The 21,784-nt window shown below is 36.5% G+C and overlaps 1 protein-coding gene across 1 annotated transcript in view; it reads left to right on the forward strand.

Moving 5' to 3' along the window:
• The window catches only part of UBE2E3 (ubiquitin conjugating enzyme E2 E3), an 85,609-nt gene extending 64,699 nt beyond the window's left edge, over positions 1–20,910 (forward strand). The window contains exons 4-6 of the mRNA XM_072752093.1: positions 14,989–15,121; positions 18,908–19,055; positions 20,271–20,910. Coding sequence (XP_072608194.1) covers positions 14,989–15,121; positions 18,908–19,055; positions 20,271–20,368 — 379 coding nt within the window. The 3' untranslated portion in view covers positions 20,369–20,910. The remainder of the gene's footprint in view (positions 1–14,988; positions 15,122–18,907; positions 19,056–20,270) is intronic.
• Positions 20,911–21,784: the final 874 nt, after the last annotated feature.

A 21,784-nucleotide genomic window follows, 5' to 3' on the forward strand; every position in this document is an offset into this window, starting at 1 on the left:
TATCCATATACATATTTTACACAGTTAGATTACTACTGGTATACAGTGTTGTGACTTTTCTCGCTTTAATCCATCATATTTTTCCACCATATTTTCCATATATTTCCATTCCACTAAATAGCCTTCAAAACTTGATATTTAGTGGCTACATCGTAGTTCACTGAAAACCAGACGTGATTTAACTATTACTTTTTTGTTGGACAATGAAATTATTTTGAGTCTCATTACTGGTGTATTTCTTTCAGCTTCCTTACAGAAAAATCTGTAATCACATTTGTATTTATTCTCTTAGGACATTTTCTTAGGGGTGGGATTACTTATCAAATGGGTTTTGACACATGTGGCTAAGGAACCTTTAAAAAGTTGTATTTCTTCTGTCACCAGCAGTGTATAAGCATGACTGTCTGTCCCACCCTTTTGCCATCAAATACTACAATTTGTGGACTTTAGAAGAGCCAGGAGGGCCAGGTTTGCATTGAAGATTATTTTGACTTCATGGAGTTTCAAGTGACAATTAGACAAGTAAAGTAGTACTAGAAGAAGCAGAGTGATAAATGTGTATATATTAGTACAACTGAAGATTTGGAAACTGTTGTTTATATGAAATAGGATATTTCTAAGCTATAAGTATAGTATGGGTAATGATATCTGTGGCATTGACAGAGCAAAAAGTGGGGAGCTCAGGACTGAACTTCAGGGAAAGCCCAGGTAATATGAGACAGAAGTGGAGAAAAGGATCTTTCAAGGTGGTAGAGAAGGCTGGAGATGATATACAGGGCGGGTTTATATTAGGCCTTACAGAAAATGTGACCTATTTTCTGTAAGGCTGTAAGGCCTATCCTAAGGAATATTTGGTTTTAGCTTATTACTATATAGCGACTCCTTTTGTAATTTCAAATTTCTGACCCAATCTCAATATTCCACTGTTATACCAATAAAACTGTTTTATGCCATGTAGATTAATATGTTGTTGATCTTCTTCGTGAATCTTGGCTTTTTTAATAATATTCTCTTAGATGGTAAGGCATTACTAAAGTCCTTGAATGGCTGTTAGAGGCCTCAAAACAGTTTAGTTCTGTTTAAAAGTATTTTATAGGGTATCCCTGGGTGGCTCAGCAGTTTGGCGCCTGCCTTTGACCCAGGGTGTGATGCTGGAGTCCTGGGATCAAGTCCCACGTCGGGCTCCCGGCATGGATCCTGCTTTTCACTCTGCCTGTGTCTCTGCCTCTCTCTCTTTCTCTCTTTGTGTGTATCATCAATCAATCAATCTTTAAAAAAATAAAAAAAGTATTTTATAGCACAATGGTCATATAGTACTAGTGATGTTACTGGTGAGTGTTCTAGATTTAATAATTATATATTACAAATAATAAATATATTTTCCCATTATGTAGAATTTTCTAAATGTTGAACATAAAGTGAGAGAATTTAATAAATGTTTAAGTAAAATTTTAAAATAACACTTACCTCTTTCTGATAGCCCTACTTGTGTTTATGCTTTTAAGTCTGTTTCTGCTTTATAAGCAGAAAGGGAGGGAATTGACAGACTTAGAGTAGAAAGAGCAAGGATTGTAAACTGTGATAACAGCATTTTACTTTTTAATGACAAACATTATGGGCAAAAGTAATTGTGCATTATGTGAGTAGAATATTTTTGAGACCTTTCCTCATTTAACCAATGTTTTGAAAAGTTGTTGTATTCTGAGGGTTATCATTGCAACTCTTTTGAGATGGTGATAGGGAGGTTGTCCAGGGAGGCTGGCATGAACCTGGCTGAGCCTAACAGAGCAGCAGTACCTTAGTAAATTCAGTGTACTCCGAAGATGATGATGAGTTTTGGCAAAAAAGTTATTATAGTCTCTTATATCTGTCTACCCAGTAGGAGTAACATTTACGGAGTCCAGGTAGTTATGTCATATCTGAGAACTGGAATATTTTCTCATGTTTCCATTCTGTCATTTCCCAGTCTTCCTGTATGTGAGATCTCTTTTTTTTTTCCCCAGTTGCTTTGAATCTTGACTGCACCTGAGAGTTTTTAAGCCTCTGCAATCTTGGATCACACTTGTGCTGATTAAATGAGTCTCCTAGTTAGGGCCTAGAAATCAGTAATTTTTAAAGCTCCATGGGCAGCCAGGGTTATGATCTCTGGTTTTAGATGTAGTAATGCTATCAGTGAACTCAGTAGTTCTTAAGGGGGTTGCTTATTAAAATCACCTGGAAGATTTCGCCACATGATTCCTTCCCGTCCCTTTCCCCTTATTACTTGAGTGATCCAGTGCTCCCTGCTGGGAGTATAGCCCATGCCTTCGATGTATCAGGACAAAAAAACCCCCAAAGGATTAGGATTTTAAATACTGTTTTCCTGGTAGATACTCTGTTTAAGTGACTTTGCATTTATCCAGTGTTATTCCATATTAATAATTTTGTGTTATTCGTTCACTTATTTGCATATTCTCTTTGAAGGCAGACACCATATCTGTTCTGTTCATCACTCTGTTTTCAGTACCTCACAGTGCCCAGCGCATAGTGGGTACTCAGGAAATGTTACAAGAATGAATCGTTAACTCTGAGTTTTGGGAGTACCTCACTGTTGTATGTCTATATGCACTACCTATATTATTAAGCTTTATAATTACATTATCCACCGAGGAGAAAGAACTTCTGTAAAGCAAAACATAAGTAGGAAACAGATTTATTGAATTTTGAAAGTCTTTTTTCAGGTCAGGGATTCGTGTGTGGACATTATTAAGGTTTGAACAAAAATTGCAGTTCATAAGACAAACATTTCCCGGTAGAAGTGTTTGCATACTTAGCCCTCATATCAAGTGTCAGACCAAAACGCATAGAAAAACTAGTGAACAAACAGGTACTTTTAAGAGTCTGTGCTTAATTCAAACTTTATGATAAACTAGACTAGAGCTTGGCATATATATCAGCTTGTTGGTTGTATTTTACTCAAAGTCTTTCTTAAAGTATAAGGTGGAAACTAAAAAGGAGATGATCCTGTAAAATGTGGTTGATTTGTAATACAGATTTACAGTATATTGACAGAATGGCTTAAATTTTAATGAGCCTTTAGTTTTACAGTTTGTAAAGAATGGGGTAAGGGAAGGTACCTGAGAAAGTCTGAGTAGTTCTAGCTAACATATCTCAAAGCTCTTATTAAATCTCTCTTATTTCAGAGTTAGGGAATCTCTGACACCAGAATTCTCCAGTTTTAGGATTGAGGATAACAAAATATATCATATAAACTCTGCATAATTAAAATCCTCTATGGTTTAGATTTTCTTCGGTAATCATAGGGTTTCAGTGATAGAAAACTCACTGGGGTTTTTTTCCCCCTTAATTTTTTAAAGTAAAAAAAGTTAGAAAAAACCATTTTTGGACAAGTAATTAATTCAGAATAGAAAAGAATAAACAGGGAGAATTAGGTTCCTTTCTGTCCCAAAACATCAGATCCTTCTTGGAGCGAACCACTATTGGCATTTTCTTGTGTATCTTCCCGGAAAGAGTTGGTTCCTTTTGCCAGTATACGCATGCACATAGCTTTTGTAGTTTACACTAGAATAGAATCATTGACATCCACTGCTCTGTGCCGCTGCCTTCTTCTTTTTTTTTTTTTTTCCAAACATATATCTTGGAGATCTTTGTAGATTACATTTTTTATTTTCCTCCTTGTGAGTTGTTTATGATCCCCATCTCTTTACCAGGTGAACTCTTCCTTATTTTTTCTAATGTCCTTTTCAAACCCAGCTTCTCTTGTATCTCTTCACGTACTTCATTTATCCTCTGCTTTGCTTCCATTTACTTTCTCTGTCCTTCTCTTATATGCTGCTGCAAGTCCGCCTTTTCATGACTTCTATATGATTCTCCCATCCCAGGTGTCCGTTATCCCAGTTTGGCCCCTCCCACCTGCAGGACCGTAATTCCCACCTAAATACTAAGGTTTCACAAATATACACACATGCACACACACACACAGAGCCCAGGCCCAAATTTGAGGTGTCCATATATATCTCCTTGACATATCATTTCTTGTCTATCTCTAAGACATCTTAATCCTACTACATCCAAAATCAGCTCCTTTTTTAAGTGTCCCTATCTTAGTAAATGGCATCTATATCCATTTCAGTTGTATACTCCAGAAAACTATGAGCTATTCTTGATAGCCCTTCTCATGGTGCTAAAAACATAACTTTGGTTGAGTTTTATTTCCTAAGTCCCTCTCAAATCTATCCTGTTCTCTTTGTCTCTAATATTGCCTGAGTCCAGCCTACCATTTTCACCTGGATTACCACAATAGTCCACTCACAGCCCCCTCTGGTCGTCTTCCAGACCATTCTCCACACATCAATCTGGGGAAGCTTTCCAAAATATAAATATTAGTATGACACCCTCACCTCCCACTTAATTATTTATTGACTTTCTGTTGCTTTTAGGATGAAGCCAAATATCTTTAATAGCCTGACAAGATCCTACAAGGGCATTCATTACTATTTCCCTCTTTAGTTATCTCTCACTCCACTCTCCCTTGTTCTTTTTGTTCCTGCCACATTGACCTTATTTCCAGTTCCTGCTACTCAGCTTTGCTCCTTACTGCCTCGGGGTATTTGCATATGCTATTCAGTCTTCAAGGGCTTGGCCCTTCCCTTTTACCTTTTCCTAGGTAACTCCCATTGGGTGTTTCAAATATCATCTCAAGCATTGCTTCCTTTGGGAAACTTCCCTGGTCTTCATAACTAGGTCACATTCCCCTAGAACTGAGCATGGTATAACTCTCCTTTGTAGCAAGTTTTCTATTTTACTTTTAGTGTGTGTGCATTTATTTAATATTTATATCTCCCCCCCCCCCCGCTAGATGGTAATCTGTCTAAAGGCAATGTCCATTATATCTTCAGTTTCCAGCATAGATGCCCACCTCAAAATAGTAGACACTTAAGTCTTTAGTGAATGATTGAATTTATTTCTATTTTCTCCATTGAATCTACTATAGAAAGTATGCAAAGTACTATACCTTGCATATTATAAAAGCTCAAATACATTTTTTCAGATACAGAGTGAAATCATATGCTCAACACAGTGTAGGGTATGGATTAATAAGCAATAAATGCCATCATTTTCCAGAAGACTTAGAAAGAGGTCATTCTGGGAGAGGGGAATAGGAAGATAATTTTGTGATCTGCTAGCAGATAGCTAGGTCTGTCTTTTTAGTTAGTAGGATTATTTCCTTATATTGTTTCTTAAGCTATCTCCCCTCTCCCATTGTCTTATATCTCTCTCTAGTAAGTCATGAACTTCTAATTATATTTAAACTAGAGAAATATAACTATTTCCAAAACACTCAGGAGTAGCACCTGTTTACTTAAAACAAATTGCCTAGGACACTTGGGTGGCTCAGTCAGTTAAGCATCTGGCTCTTCAGCTCAGGTCATGACCCAGGGTCCTAGAATCGAATCCTGCATCCGGCTCCTTGCTCAAGCGGGGAGTTTGCTGCTTCCTCTGTCCCTCCCCACTTCTCGTGATCCCTATGTTATGGTTCCTCTCTCTCGCTAATAAGTAAATAAAATTTTTTAAAAATTGCCTAAATTTTGGAAAGAAATCTAGAGATGTGGTTAAGCTTATATATAATTCTCCTTAGATAGACTCCTTAGATAGACTCCTTGTGTCTGCCTTCCTACTGCTATGCTAGCCAGAAGATTTTAGGGGAAGCAGCTGAGCTGCTGTGAAGCTGGGGTAGTTAAAGTATCTATCCCATAGTATCACTGTGAGGATTAAATGAGATAGATAACATTTAACATCTTGACTCTTGGCAACATACAAGTACTCAGTCAATGCTAAATAGTTGATTTTGTTGCTGCAGCTGCTTTTACAAGTTAGGACACATTTTCCCAACGCAAGGTTGCTTAGGTTTCCAGTTGGTTCATACATAATCATTTAGCACTTGAAGTACTTAGTAGAGTTTTTTTCTACATGCCGAGGATGTTCTAAAGCCCTCAATACCACTGATGACCCTGTTTATATGAACAACTCATTGATAACTACTATTACCTTTATCCCTCTTCCCGTGTTCCATGGAAGAAGATAGAACATGGGAGAGAAAGCAGTTTGTAGTTGAGGTTGGGTATTCGTGATGCCTCCATTAGTAAGAGAAAAATCAGGAATCTGCAGATACATAGCACTTCATTTATTTATTTATTTTTAAAGATTTTATTTATTTATTCATGAGAGAGAGAGAGAAAGAGAGAGAAAGAGGCAGAGACAGAAGCAGGCTCCATGCAGGGAGCCTGACGTGGGACTCGATCCCGGGTCTCCAGGATCAGGCCCTGGACTGAAAGCGACGCTTAAATCGCTGAGCCACCCAGGCTGCCCGTAGCACTTCATTTAAAGCTAGGGAGGAAAGGCTTTAAATAGACTTTGTGAGCCAGCATTGAAATCACCATTTATCTTACTGTAGTTCAAATGTGTTTCAAGTCCCTAAGGACCTGATTTTAAGACAAATTTTTGGAAAGCATCCCTTTGTAAACTTTATTGGTATGTTTTAAATTAATAAACTTTAATAGCAGTTTTAGTTTCACAGCAAAATTGACCAGAAAGTACAGAGTTCGCATATACCTGCTGTCTCCACACTGCACAGCCTACGCACTGCAAACATCCTGTGCCACAGGGGCACATTAGTTACAGTTGATGAACCTACATTTGGTAGGTTATTGATCAAAGTTCATAGTTTACCTTAGGGTTCACTCCTAGTGTTCTGCAGTCTGGGTTTTGACAACGTATAATGACGCGTCAGCATTGTAGTCTCCTACAGAAAGTTAATACTGTCCTGAAGGTGCTCTGTACTTTGCCTGTTCATCTTCTCTTCCCACTAAACCCTGGCAACCACTGATCTTTTTACTATCTTCATGGCTTTGCCTCTTCCAGAGGGTCATATGGTTGGAATCATACAATATGTAGCCTGTTCACATTGGCTGCTTCCATTTAGTAATACGCATTTACATTTTTTCCATGTTTTTTCATGGCTTGATAGCTCATTTCTTTTGAGCATCAAATAATGTTCCATCCGTTGTCTGGATGTACCACAGTTTACCCTTTCACCTACTGAAGGACATTTTGGTTACTTCAGGTTTGGATCGTTACGAATAAAGCTGGGATAACCATCTGTGTGCAGGTTTTGTGTGGACATAAGCTTTCAGTTCATTAAATACCAAGGAACACAATTGCTGGATTGTGTGTTAAGAATATGTTTAGTTAAGATGCTGTCAAACTGTCTGCCAAAGTGGCTGCACCATCTTGCATTCCTCCCAGCAAATGAATGGAGGTTCCCGCACATCCTTGCCAGAATTTATTGTGGTCAGAGTTTTAGATGTTGGCCATTCTAATAGGTATGTAGCGGTATCTCGTTGTTGGTTTAATTTGCAGTTCTCTAATAACATGTCCCTAATACCGTAGACTTGGTGGCTTACAAGCAACAGAAATTTATTTCTCACAGTTGTGAAGGCTCGGAAGTCTAAGATTTGGCGTCTGGTCTTCTTGCTTTGTCCTTCCATAGCAGAAGGGACAGAGAGTTCCGGGGCTCTTTTTTTTTTTTTTTTTTTACAAGGGCACTAATTCCATTCAAGAAGCCCACACGCTCCTAACCTCAATAGCTTCCCTCCTAATACTGGGGGTTAGGGTTTCAACATGCATTTGAGGGGGGGACACAAGCATTCAGTCCATAACACCGTATGATGTTGAACCTCTTTTCATATATTTATTTGCCATGTATATATATACTTTGGTGAGGTTTCTGTAGAGATCTTTTGCCTATTTTTTAATTGGGTTTATATTTTTTTATTGTTGAATTTTAAGAGTTCTTTGTATATCTTGGATAACAATCTTTTATCAGATAGGTCTTTAGCATATATTTTTCTCCCAGGTTTGACTTCTCTTTCATTCTCTTGACATTGTCTTTTGCAGAGAAGAATTAAATTTTAATAAGTCCAGCTTACCATTTTTTTTTTTTCCCATGGACTGTGCCTTTGCTGTTTTATCTAAAAAGTTACTGCCATACCCAAGGTCACCTGGGTTTTTCCCCTGTGTTCTCTTCTAGGAGTTTTATAGTTTCACGTTTTATAGTAGTTCTGTGGTCTATTTTGAATTAATGTTTGTGAAAGGTAAAAGGTCTTTATCTAAATTTTATTTTTTTTTACATGTGGATGTCCAGGTGTTCTCCAGTGCCATTTCTTGAGAAGACTGTCTTTATCTTTGCTCTATTCTATTTTGTTTGCTCCTTTGTCAAAGGTCACTTGACTTTATTTATGTGGGTCTATTTCTGGGCTCTCTATTCTCTTCCATTGATCTGTTTTTCACTTCTTTTGTCCATGCCACACTAACTTGATTACTACTGCTTTTACACTAAGCCTTGAAGTTGGATAGTGTCTGACTTGGTTCTCCTTCAGTATTGTGTCAGCTATTATTTGCCTCTCCGTATAAACTGTATCATCAGTTTGTTGATACCCACAAAACAACCTGGTGGGATTTTGATTAGGATTGTATTAAACCTATAGATGAAGTTGTGAAGAACTGACATCTTGACACTTGAGTCATCTTACCCATGAACATTTTGATTTTATTTGTATTTTTAATAGATTTCATATTACTATATAGTGCTTTAAAATTCAGTGAGGGGTGGGTAAGTCCTATTGAAGTTAAACCAATATGGCATCTTAATTCAGGCTCTTCCATTATGTAACCCATGCTTCAATAGGAACTCTGTGTTAGTAGAGGTTTTTTTTTTTTTTTTTCCATTTCAAAAGCATCCTACGCTATGTGTACACAGTATACATAGGAATAGTTATTTTAATATTTTAATAATTTAAAATGGGACACTTGCTTGTATACCACAGTTTTCAGTTATGTTTTGTGTTAAGTCATTGTTATATCATTTTCTCTTTGAACTTAGTTCATCTCATTTTTAAGACTTTTTGTCATAGGGATAAAAAGCACATAGAATTTTAGTATAAATATTTGCATTTAATTTGGTACAGGATTAAAAAGTTGTGTGCATAAAATCATTGTGTAAAAATAATGCTTATTTGTAAAATGAGTCACTATTGAGCATTTGAAATTTTGTACAAGGAATCTTTCCAGTGCTGGGAAAGTATAGTGTTTATGACCCTTGCAGTAATAGTAATTGTTTGAATTAATATTCAAGCAATGAGAAAATGGGTTTTGCTAATATATCAATCCTCATGCTGCAGTGTTTAAAGTTATGTCACTTGGGGACGCCTGGGTGGCTCAGCAGTTAAGCGTCTGCCTTCTGGCTCAGGGCATGATCCTGGAGTCCTGGGATCCAGTTTTGTATCGGGCTCCGTGCATGGGGCCTGCTTCTGTCTCTGCCTCTCTGCCTCTCTCTCTCTCTCTCTCTCTCTCTCTCTGAGTCTCTCATGAATAAATAAAAAAAAAAAATCTTTAAAAAAGAAAATAAAGTTATGTCACTTGTTAATCAGAGCAGCTAGTAACAAAATTTTTAGGGTAAGTTTGTCAGTACCTAAACTTTCTACCTGCTTTTTACTTCTGTTGTTTTGTGTAGAACATATAGCTTATGGGAAACATGGTATTAGAAGGAGGGATGAATGTTTGTAGGGTGAAAAACAATAGAATAGAGGTACTTCTCATTCTCTTAGTAACCTTTAAGCCACAAATTGTGTACTCCAGTATGGAATGTAATAATTGATTTTTTTTTTTTTTTTTTTTTGGTATTTGTGCATATTGAGGATTCAGTAACAAAGGTCCTGTTAATTTTGTCTCTGCTTTCTCATAATTTGACTCAGAACTAGAATAAATTTTACTTTTGCTGTATCGGTGAAGTAAATTAAATAAATGAACCTTTTATGAAGGTAATACAAGAAGATGTTCTCTTTCCTTCTCCTCCCCTCCCCTCCTCTCCCTTTCCCCTGCTGTTACACTTGCTTTGTGAGATCTTCCTTTCCTCTCACCTTGGGCAGGTGCCACAGCTCTTTAGCCATTTTGAGTTACTAAAATATTTCTAATTTTCAGGGCATAAGAAGCACAGTCCCCACTGTAAGTTATAGAGCCCAGTCTATATTTTATAGCCTTGTGGAGCCTACGTTCTAGTAAGACAGACAAACGGTAATATAAATAGGTAAACTATATAATATGTTAGAGAGTTTTAAATGCTATGGAGAAAAAAATAGAAAGGAATACATAAATTGTGTGGAGATGATGTGTGACATTTTTTGATAGAGTGGCCAGGAAAGGCCTCACTGAAAAGGTGACTTTTCAGTCAAGACCTATAGAAGGTGATGAACCTGAACCATGTTGCCATCGTGAAGAACAACATTCCAGGCAGAGCTCCATCTGTGCAGAAGCCCTGAGGTGGAAGTCTACACTGTGTGTTGGAGAAACCGGTTGCTACAGCCAGTTGAACAAGGAAGACAAGAACAGATAAGAAGGATGAAGGTAGTGGTGGCGGCAGTAAATTATACAGTGCCTCGTAGGTCATAAGAGTTTAACACAGAATAGGAGGGTATGCCTTTGGAAAGTTTTGGCCAGACTTCGTTGATCTGATTTACCTTCTATCTTTGCCTAATTGTCACTTGCAAATAGACTCCCATGGTAGGAGTAGGCTCAAAGGTGGAAGGAGAGAGGCTGTTGTAACTAACCAGGAGAGAATTCTAGTGTTTTGAATCAAAGTCAAGATGGTAGGAGTTGGGAGAAATAGTAGAATTTTCAGTTTGTTTCGAAGATAAAATCAACAGAATTTGTCAGCATACCTGGATGTGTGGTAGTGTTGTCAAAGATGAGGTCTCTGCTTTTGCAAGAATGAAGAATGGCATTAACTGAATGAAATCGGGAAGATTGTAGGAGGAGTTCAGGAACTTATTTTGGGACTTGTTAAAATATGAAGCACTTTTCAAAATTATTAGATTCAAGACATTAGATTTCAAAACAAAGACTGTTCAGTAAGCATTTAGTTGTATACCTCTGAAATTCAGGATAAAAAAATCTAGGCTGGAGATACAGATTTCAGAATTAAGAGCCTACTGGTGCTGTCGGAAGCCCTAAAAATGCATGAGATCAGCAAATGAGTGGATGTGAGTAGAAAAGAGAAGAGGTCCGAGGTCTGAGTTCTGGAGGACTGGCTATATTGATAGGTTAGGGAGATAAGGAGCAGCACTAGTGGTTGAGAAGGCAGGACCAGAAAAGTTAGGAAGAAAACCAGGAAGTTTGTTACTCTGGCAACAAAACAGTGTTCTATCAAGGAGGAAGAAGTGATCCTGTGTCCAGTGTTGCTGGGTCAGTCACATAAGACGAAGATTGAGAAATAAGCATTGGGTCTAGTGATGAGGTCACTGGTGACCTTTGATGAATGCTGTTTCAGAGTAGTGATGAGGAGTAAAAGCCTGTTAAGAAATCATTGACATGGGGCCTGGAAGGGGTAGAGTAATAGAGATCTGTTTTTTAATAAAGATTGGGGAAATGCTATTTGTGATACTCTTACGAATATGATTCAACAGAGAGGGGAAAAACAAATGATCTAGGATGGCATGTGGAACTGCTTGTGTCAGAGAGAGAGAGAATGCAAACTAGTGAAAAGCTATGAATAGCACCTGTCTGGAGATTGTTAGCATTTATCACTCATTTTCTACTCAGCTGTGAGGCCTCAGTGGCAGGTCAGATGCTAGCCTGTAAAATGCTTTGCTTGAATTTGGGTGGAGTCAGCTCTTGCATCCAACATCTCATCCCCCACACCCGCCACCAAGAATGTCTTGATGTGCAGTTGACACCTTTATGAGAAGGAAAGGGGCTCCTTATTCCAAACGAGGCCGCCAACACAAGGGCTGGATTGTAGCCCTCACCCGCCTTAGGCTCAGTATTCTTGGAACAGTAAAGGAATCCTACTACCATAAGCTGGGGCCTTCCTCAGTCTTCCCTGAGACAAGGAAAGTCACATTTAATATTCTGCTGTAATAAACATATCATTTGTCCTGTAGCAAAACAGCATAAATGAGAAGAAAGCAAATTTAAGAACCAGTACAAATTTCGTGTAGGAATCCCAGTCCTTCTGCCAACTGGCAAAGGGGATTTAAGACGCATCATATACTTTCTGTGCCTTGGTTTTTTCAACTGTAAAGGGTGGGGGTGTGGGGGGGGCGGCTTCAACCAGTTTCTTTTCAGTCTGAAATAATGCGACTCATTAGAATATAGTAATCCCCAACTTTTGTGTATCCCTTGAAGCATAGCATATTCCTGTAAGAACTGAGAAATAGCACTGAGGAAGTTTGGTTTTAGGTTTTTGTTTCTGTTGTTTTGTTTGAGTAACAGCACCCCTTGAATTTTTACACAAATAAGCATTAGCAAAATTTGAAGATTAAATTAGATGTAGCAGCACTGAAATTAGTAAGAGGAAATATATAGCAAACCATTGAGGACAGTGCAGACTAGTTCACAGACTGTCCAAGTTCTGTCTGAGTCATTTTTGGCTATGGGACATATGGAAAGTTATTTAATGCTCTGAACCTTTGTTTCCTCATCTAAAAATAGGAATGTACTAATAGTACCTACTTCATAGATTGTAGGGAGGATTAAATGAGTTATGTACTATGCTTTGAACAATGCCTGGCTTGTGGTAAAGATGGAATAAACCTTAAGTAATGTTGTTTTTAGTATTTTTTATTATTATTACCACTACCATGGTGTGACATGTATAGTTTAGCAACATTTTAGTAAAGTGGCCATATCATAAAAGTCTTTGACACTGTAATTTAATTGTATAATGATTATCTTAAGTCACCAAGGGAAAAATTTGCTTGGAAAAAGAAATGCTCTTGAAACAGGTTAAAACCCTTTTTCGTTTGTTTACAAAATTAGGACTCAATTTTATGTTTTTAGTTACAATAAAAATTCACTTAGGGAATATAGCTGATTCTCAAGTGATGACAGAACAGTGAGCCATTATTGTGATTAGTTTCAATGCTGTGTATACTTGAATCATATAAAACAGTATTTATTTAAAAAATATTTTTCCCTACATAGGCCAAAATAGTAAGATTTTATTGTTGATGTACCTACCTTAAAGATAGGTATTTAAAGCATGCTGCCAACATTTTGATTATACCATCAAGTTTTCTACACCCTTCTGTATGAACTATTTTTCAGAGCATACCTTTGATTATTGATAACATCACTTACCTGACTTTTCAATTCAGTTTGTTGTACAGAATTAATAAGACACAGTTAAATTATTTTAACTATACTTGAAAGTCCTATTGTGATTAATGTGGACTATTTATCAATGCAGGTTTATCCTTATTTCAAATCAAACATGCAGATCATTTCTATTTCTAGACTCTAGTGGTCACTTTAAGAGAAGAAATGCTGTATATGCATTATACATTAGTTCAGAAAGTCAAGATAATTTATGATGTTAAAGGTCAGGGGAAAATGGAAGTCTGTAGGTAAATTGGAAGAGAATTTAAGGATTGTTGAATGTTCCTTACCAGCCAGTAATTGTGAGGCTAAATTTTATTTGAATTATCTCTCTTTTTCAAATTTTATAAATGAAATAATAATATTGTTGAGCACAGTGCAGTGTACCTGGAACTCAATAGCACCTAGCATTGACCATTCCCTAAATGTGAGACTAAAAGGAACCAGACAGAGCTCCTTAAGGAAATGACTGATTCCAAAGCTGGAATCCTGAACATCTAGTTATGCCAGAAAATTAAAGAAGTACTCATAAATTACAACAGCCTGTCACAAGACTACAGGGGCCATTTTGAAGGATCTCCCACTGGCCAAATTTGGGATAATTTGAGCATCAAAACAATTAAAGGTGGTGATGAATTCTATATAAATCATTAGGAAAAAGTAAGAATCCAGGAAACCACACCAATAATACACAGATTCATACCAACGGAACAGGAGCGGGATCAAGGGCTAGCTGGTAAATGTGGAGGAAATGCTGAATTTGGAAAATCATGATTTTATCACCATCACAGTGTAGTTTAGTTCAGCCAAGAATCACCGTTGGGTGTTGAATCTAGGGAAAAAATTTTGATGAAGAGCAGAATATTGGTATGGTCGAAAAGTATCTGTCCAAAGGTTATTTATTGATTGCAGGGGAAAGATAATAAGCAGTAGGAAAATCGGACAGCACTTGATCTAGATGATGAAAATTAACATCACCAATTAGAGATAAGTGAATGAATACCTTGGTACCGTGAGAACACATCATTTACGTACTGCCGTGGCTGGGAATGCACTGTCTGCATCTAATTATGAGGAAACATCAGATAACTCCAAAAAGATGAGGATTCTATTAAAAGAAGGAGGTGATAGGGAGGGAGATGAATGTATTCTTAAAAAATGTTAATGTATAAAAAGTCAAAGGTAGAGGGTTCCATGTTAAAGGAAACTAAAGACATGGAACGTAGATGATCACAAGACTGGATTCTGTATCTGGATGGAAATTAAATTTTTTAAAAGGTGTTATTGAGTGTGGACATTATTTTGCAGATTATAGGTTAAAGTGTGTTTTACTGATATATTTACTAAAATTGTAGCTGCATTGTGATTATATTGGAAGTTAATTTAGGGAATGTGCACACTTAAGTATTTATGGGGAAAGGCTTACTCTCAAATGGCTTAAAAAAAGCACTGGGTGTCGGTGTGTGCGTGTATACACAGACACAGACGTAGAAAGCATGAGAAGGAGGGAAAGATGAAACAGCTAATGGGGCAAAATGCTAACAAGGAGATTCTGGGTAAGGTTATGCTGGTATTCTTTATTCTTGCAGTTTTTCTGTAAATTTGAAATATTTGCACATAAGTTTATACATTTGTATGTACACATTGGGGCTTATTTCTTTTATATTTATCTCATTGCTCTAGGTTGCTAATTTACCTTTAATACCTAATTGGTTTAAGATGTTAACATCCATTGCTTACAGATACACACATTGATCTTTAATTTCTTTTAAATAGTGCTGGGCCTAAAGGAGATAACATTTATGAATGGAGATCGACTATACTTGGTCCACCAGGTTCTGTATATGAAGGTGGTGTGTTTTTTCTGGATATCACTTTTTCATCTGATTATCCATTTAAGCCACCAAAGGTAAGAACCTAGATGTCCATTCTTTAATATTTATCCTTCTCTGAAATGCTAGAGATTAAATGTGTATTTATGTAGTCATTTTCATTTCATTGCTTTTCATGAAGTGATACGGAAACTCTCATGTAACCAAGGATTTTAAAACTGAAAGAAATTGATTTCTGCCTTATACAAATAGCTTTATAATCAGCGGAAAGAGGGTTTGTTAATTGCGAATAAAAATATGCTACTTTGCATACCAATAAAGCAGATGCAATTCAGATTTATGTTTTAAGGGAAAATATCCTATGAACCTTCTTTGAGAAAAATATGCGGGTAAAAAGTAAACAGAATTAAGTAAGAATTAAATAGCTTGAGTTTTGTGCTCAATAAATACCTTACCGTTACAGATCAGCAAAAACTAGCAAACCATAGCAAAGAAGAGGGAAACTACTATTATTTAATCAGCTTACTTTGTGCCCTCTGTAGATACAATGTAGAAATGAGAATGAGAGTAGTTGGGTAGCTTAGGCCTCAGTTGGCTCAGTATGAACTGGATGGATAACAGAAGGGTTGAGTTGTGCCTTGTGAGGATTGGCAATTATTTTTCACATCTTAAACATGACAATTACCTGAGTAGTTTCCTCCTCTCACTTCTCATTATAAAGTGGTCAAGCAAACAGGTAAAAACCGCCAGTATTAAGCCTGAACATAATTATGGTTTAGTTACAGGGACTTCTGACATGTCAGGGGAAAAGTATGTTGTTATCAAGCCTCTAACTAGGATGAAATGTTTTTCCTTTCAACATAGTTCCTTGTGTTTCCTACACTATTTAAAATACATGTAGCAATTTAATGCCTGCACTCACCTGGATGCATAGGTGGGGTTGGGGGTAGGGTTGAGATTGAGAGAGAGTAAAAATTAAAGGTATTTTTTTTGAAACCCAAGATTATTTCTCCATTATCTAATAAGGTAACAACAGGGATCCCTGAGTGGCGCAGCCGTTTGGCGCCTGCCTTTGGCACAGGGCGCGATCCTGGAGACCCGGGATCGAATCCCACATCAGGCTCCCGGTGCATGGAGCCTGCTTCTCCCTCCGCCTGTGTCTCTGCCTCTCTCTCTCTCTCTCTCTCTCTCTCTCTGTGACTATCATAAATAAATAAAAAATTAAAAAAAAAAAAATTTATAAGGTAACAACAGTTCCACCTAGTGGTATCTACCTCAAAATACAGACGCAGAGCTCCCTATCACCTAGAGGTATTTACTGTCAACTGGAGTTATCAGTGATCCCATCAGAATTTAAGATCTTTAAACGACTGTCTTATTGAATGTTTTCACGTATGTAGAGTATATCTTGCTAGATCAAATAAAGGAACAAAAAGCCCTTATGTTATTAATACTACAAATTGTATTCACATTCAAAATGACACGTTAAGTGCTGATATGTCCATAACTGCTCAATTTTGCATTCTTTGGTTAAGTTTCCCATGTTACAGAAAACAAAACCACAGCAAAATAGCCATGGCTGTATTTGCAAATAGTGATACTTCTTTCCAGATGCCTCATTTTTCTTGAAATTGGTTTTAATGTGGCAGCAAAATTAGAAAAAGTTTGCAAGATGTATTTTTTACAAAATTATTTTTGTGAGGGAAGATTTATTAAAGAAAGACTCCTATTTTTCTTAGCATCTTTTAATGTAAAATAGAAATTGACTAACAAGAGTTTCAAACTATAGTTCTGTGTATGATTTATCAGTTGTTTTGGTTACTATAGTGGTTATGTTTTAATTTAGCATTAATTTTTTTTTCTGAAGTCTTAGTATTTTAATTTTCTAACCCTTCCATGTTGAATCATTCCTTTTGCCCAAGATCTCTCACACAGTGTTATGAACCACTATCCAGATCTGTGGTTGGACACGTGAAAAAGAAAGAATACTTCTGCTCTTATCTTGGTGTTAGGTATAATTATTTCTATACAGTTCTTCTTATTTTTGAGGTTCAGATAAGGTGCTGAACTTCTTGAGGGATAATACAAATTTAATTCTCTTCCATTCACAATTATAATACCTGAAAGGATTCAAAGTATTTTTAAAAATATTTTTTGAAAATATATTTATTTGAGAGAGAGAGCATGTGCACGCAAGAGCAAGCAGAGGGAGAGAGAGAAGCAGACTCCCTGCTGAACAGGGAGCCAGATGTGGAGCTCGATCCCAGGACTCTGGGATCACGACCTGAGCTGAAGGCGGGGCTTAATGGACTGAGCCACCCAAGCGTCCCTAAAGGATTCAAAGTATTAATTGCATTGTGTTTATAAACCACAGTCTTTTTAGTAGTCAGCTGTCGGTGATCTAAACATATATTATTCCCATATTCTAGAGCAGAAGTGTCTGACAAAAATAAAGCAAGCTACACGTGTTATTTTAAATTTTCTATGAGCTACATTAAAAAGGGTAGAAAAAGTGAAATTAATTTTAATAACATCTAGTACATCCAAATTCTCATCATTTGAATATGAGACCAGTGTAAGTATTATTAATGTGATATTTTACACACTCTTTTTCATACTGTGTCTTTGAAATCTGGTATATATTGTACATTTTTAGCCCATCTCACTTCAACTAGCCACATCTTAAGAGCTATAAAGCTAGTGTGTGTACCCTATTACACAGAGGTTTTGGAGCTACAGTCTCTTCCTTTTTCTTATTGAATGTTTTCAGTTGAATGCTAGACCACTGGTTTCTTTTTTGTTTTTTTTTTTTCTTTTTTTGAAATTTTCTTATTTTTAATTATGCATCCTTATCAGAAATATACTTTTGAGAACTTTTAATCTTTTCTTTCTAGACTCCATCTGGGAGATCATGTAGTATCCTGCTAGTTCTAAAACATCAGGAACTTTTTCTTTTTTTCTCTGCTACTCCATATTAAGAATTAGCCACCCCGTTAGTGTTGGTGAGTCTTTAAAACTTGCCAGTACTTGTTCCTATGATTTATTCTTTTTTTCCACATATCTCAGATGTATTAGTTTCCTTTATTCATTACCTCAGGACCTTGCTTGTTTCTTTTTACTGTCTTAGTCTAACAAGACGCTGAACCAGCAGCAGAAATGAAAGGCTGAAAAATAGACAAGTGATTTCATCAACCTTCCTCTAAATCCTTGGCCGATATTTTCTGATACATGACAGGACATTAGCTGAGTTGATACTGATCTTTTCTACTAAGAAACTAATGTGACTTTTGTTTTATGGTTAAAAAATAAAATAAAACTTCACGAGTTCCTTCTTACCTCTGGCACTAAAGCATTTCTGTTTTCTCTCACTTGCTTTACACAGAGAGCTGTATGTGCACACGTGTGCACTGTATATATGGTCATACATACATAGAATTACTGTATCATTCATTTAGCATAAACCAAGCAACCAAATCAGCTACTCACTTTGGTGTAAATTGATGAAGTTCCTTATCTGCTGGGTAAAAAAGGTTTCAGTTTAGTTAAATAAAACCGTTTACTTTTTTTTTTCTTTAATTAGGCTCCATGCCCATCGTGGAGCCCAGTGTGGGGCTTGACCTCACTATCCTGAGATCAAGACCTGAGCTGAGACCAAGAAAGATGCTTAATCAACTGAGCCACCCAGGCGCCCCAAATAAAATCATTTACTTTTGATGTTACTTAAACATGGTATTTAATTAACTCTTCAGTTAAATTATTTTCTATTTAGTATCTATGATGTGTTACTCGTCACTTTTGCTGGTGAGAGTTTTAGTTGGTAATAGAGCATTCATTTTCTTTGTTTTTAATGGAACTGCCTTTAGGTTACTTTCCGCACCAGAATCTATCATTGCAACATCAACAGTCAGGGAGTCATCTGTCTGGACATCCTTAAAGACAACTGGAGTCCTGCTTTGACTATTTCAAAGGTTTTGCTGTCGATTTGTTCTCTTTTGACAGATTGCAACCCTGGTAAGCAAATCTTTATTAACACATACCGTGGGGCTACAGAAACCAGTGTGTTTTTGTGGTTGCTAAACTGTGGATTTGAGCAAGTAAATGCTATTAGTGGAAAGATCAGCGTAAATCATTTTGCAAGGAAATTATCAATGCCATTTCATTTAGAATAGATTAGAAGTTTCACAATAACTTTTAGTTTATCAATGGTGTGCTACCTATAATTATTTTCTTTCTGTCACTGATGGATTTTTTTTTTCTTAATAATGTAGCTGTACAAAGCATGTTTGACAAGAATAAAGCAATGACTGACACCAGTGTTTCCTTTTCTTGCACCTTCCATGCTACCATGTGCTTTAAAGCAGCCACTTAGTAACGAAGGGCTTCTTAGTCTCCCTTCTCTCTTGGATTACAGTTAGTTGTCTTAGAGGTGGTAATAACGGATATTAAAATGATAGCTGATGAGTTGGACCAGATTATGACATATAACCTCAGAGATAAACTCATTAATACATAATTCCTAACATTTTCAAGAGATGCATACTTGCCACATAGTAACTTGTATAGTTGACTTGAAAAGTGATGTTTAGGTCTGAGATTTTGCATATGTTACCTTACTAAGTGGTCATTTTTTAAAGAAGCTGAATTACCTTTTCTATATATTGGACTAATCACCAAAGGTGTTTTCTAATATCTTAAGCCCAAGAGAGAAAACAGAATTATAAGGAGTGGTGAGACCACTCTAAATGGACTTATAGGGAAGGTTCTTCAAGATATATTAAGTGAAAGAGCAAAGTACTGGAAAAATGTACATATGCATAACAATATTTTAAATGCTTGTGAATGTGCATAATATCTAGATAGAAATGCTGTAAACTCTATTGCATGATTTGGGTTTTTATCTAAAAATTACATTTTTAAACATCCATAAGCAGGGAGACCTATAATCACCCTGCATGCTTTCATAGCTGAATAAAATGCCAAGAATATTAGTATTAAAGGCACACATTTTTTTAAAAAACTCAAATTTATTGTCAACATGCATTTTTTAGTTAAAAGGGCTTTTCTAATTTGAACATTAGAATATTTATGTTGAGCATTTTAGCCTTGAAAATTCAGCCATTATATATCAAGGTGCTCCTAAAAAATTAGTGTTTCAGTTTAATAGACTAGTTAAGCTGTAACTTGAAGACGCCATCTAATCTCTTACTGTTGTTTCTGCTTTTCCAGCGGATCCTCTGGTTGGAAGCATAGCCACTCAGTATTTGACCAACAGAGCAGAACATGACAGGATAGCCAGACAGTGGACCAAGAGATACGCCACATAATTCACAGAATTTGTATGCGGTGTGAAGGAGCAGAGGGCCCCTTCCCACTGTGCTGCAAATCTTTATAGCCTTTACAATACGGACTTCTGTGTATATGTTATACTGATTCTACTCTCTGCTTTTATCCTTTGGAGACTGGGAGACTCCCCAAAAAAGGTAAATGCTATCAAGAGTAGAACTTTGTAGCTGTAGATTAGTTATGTTTAAAACGCCTACTTGCAAGTCTTGCTTCTTTGGGATATCAAAATGTATTTTGTGATGTACTAAGGATACTGGTCCTGAAGTCTACCAAATATTATAGTGCATTTTAGCCTAATTCATTATCTGTATGAAGTTATAAAAGTAGCTGTAGATGACTAGGAATTATGTCATTTGTATTAAACCCAGATCTATTTCTGAGTATGTGGTTCATGCTGTTGTGAAAAATGTTTTACCTTTTACCTTTGTCAGTTTGTAATGAGAGGATTTCCTTTTACCCTTTGTAGCTCAGAGAGCACCTGATGTATCATCTCAAACACAATAAACATGCTCCTGAAGGCATAGTTTCCTGTCGTAATATTTTAAGTCAACCTTGTTAGAGGGTGTGTCTGAGATGATTGTTGATGAAATAAAAATGCGGATATGAAGATTGACTATTAAGGACCAGTACAAATAAATGAATTGTTAAATTGAAAACATTTGAATTCGTGTTAAATGTGTAGAGTTTTCTTTTCCTTAAAGTACTAATGAGAGAATATAACGAGCTTAAGTATGTAAAACTGGATTTTAAGTCATTGATCTCAAAACACATAATGCTTTACGTCGATAAGATGATATTTGAGCAAAAGATAATATGAAATTGTGACTCGTTTGGGCATCTGGTATTAACTTAAGGAACATTTTGTTTCCTAATTGGTGATGTCCATCCACCATTAGACCATATTGTCAAATAACTTTAATCTGGTAGTGCTTCTGGTGTCGTTGGTATATTTTTTACTTTACTTCTAATTGTGGTCTTGAATTTTCGTGGTGTGTAGTGTGCATTACCATTCTTATTATGGCACTTGGCCAGCAGATACCTAGAGGCAGAGTTGAACACAAAAACCATTGTCTGCCCTGAAGGTAGAATAGAATTCTGGATTATTGTGCAGATGCAACGTTTATTTCTCATTTGAAAAAATAACAGAATTTTAAGGGTTTTACAGCTTCTTTTGGTGTTAAGGGTTTTACAGCTTCTTTTTGGTTACAATGATCAAATATGAGACTAGGAGTTAAAATTACTTTGCTGTATTCAGGTTTGGTAAACAGTATAAATGTGCTTATTTTTTTCCATGACTACGATAAAATTATTGAGGTAATTCTCTCTGGTCAAGCAGCCAAGATTGTGGAATGTGGTGCAGATGTCTTCAGTAGTCCTAAACATGGAACCTAGAGTAC

Source organism: Vulpes vulpes, chromosome 3 (assembly GCF_048418805.1).
Source record: "Vulpes vulpes isolate BD-2025 chromosome 3, VulVul3, whole genome shotgun sequence".
Lineage (NCBI taxonomy): Eukaryota > Metazoa > Chordata > Mammalia > Carnivora > Canidae > Vulpes > Vulpes vulpes.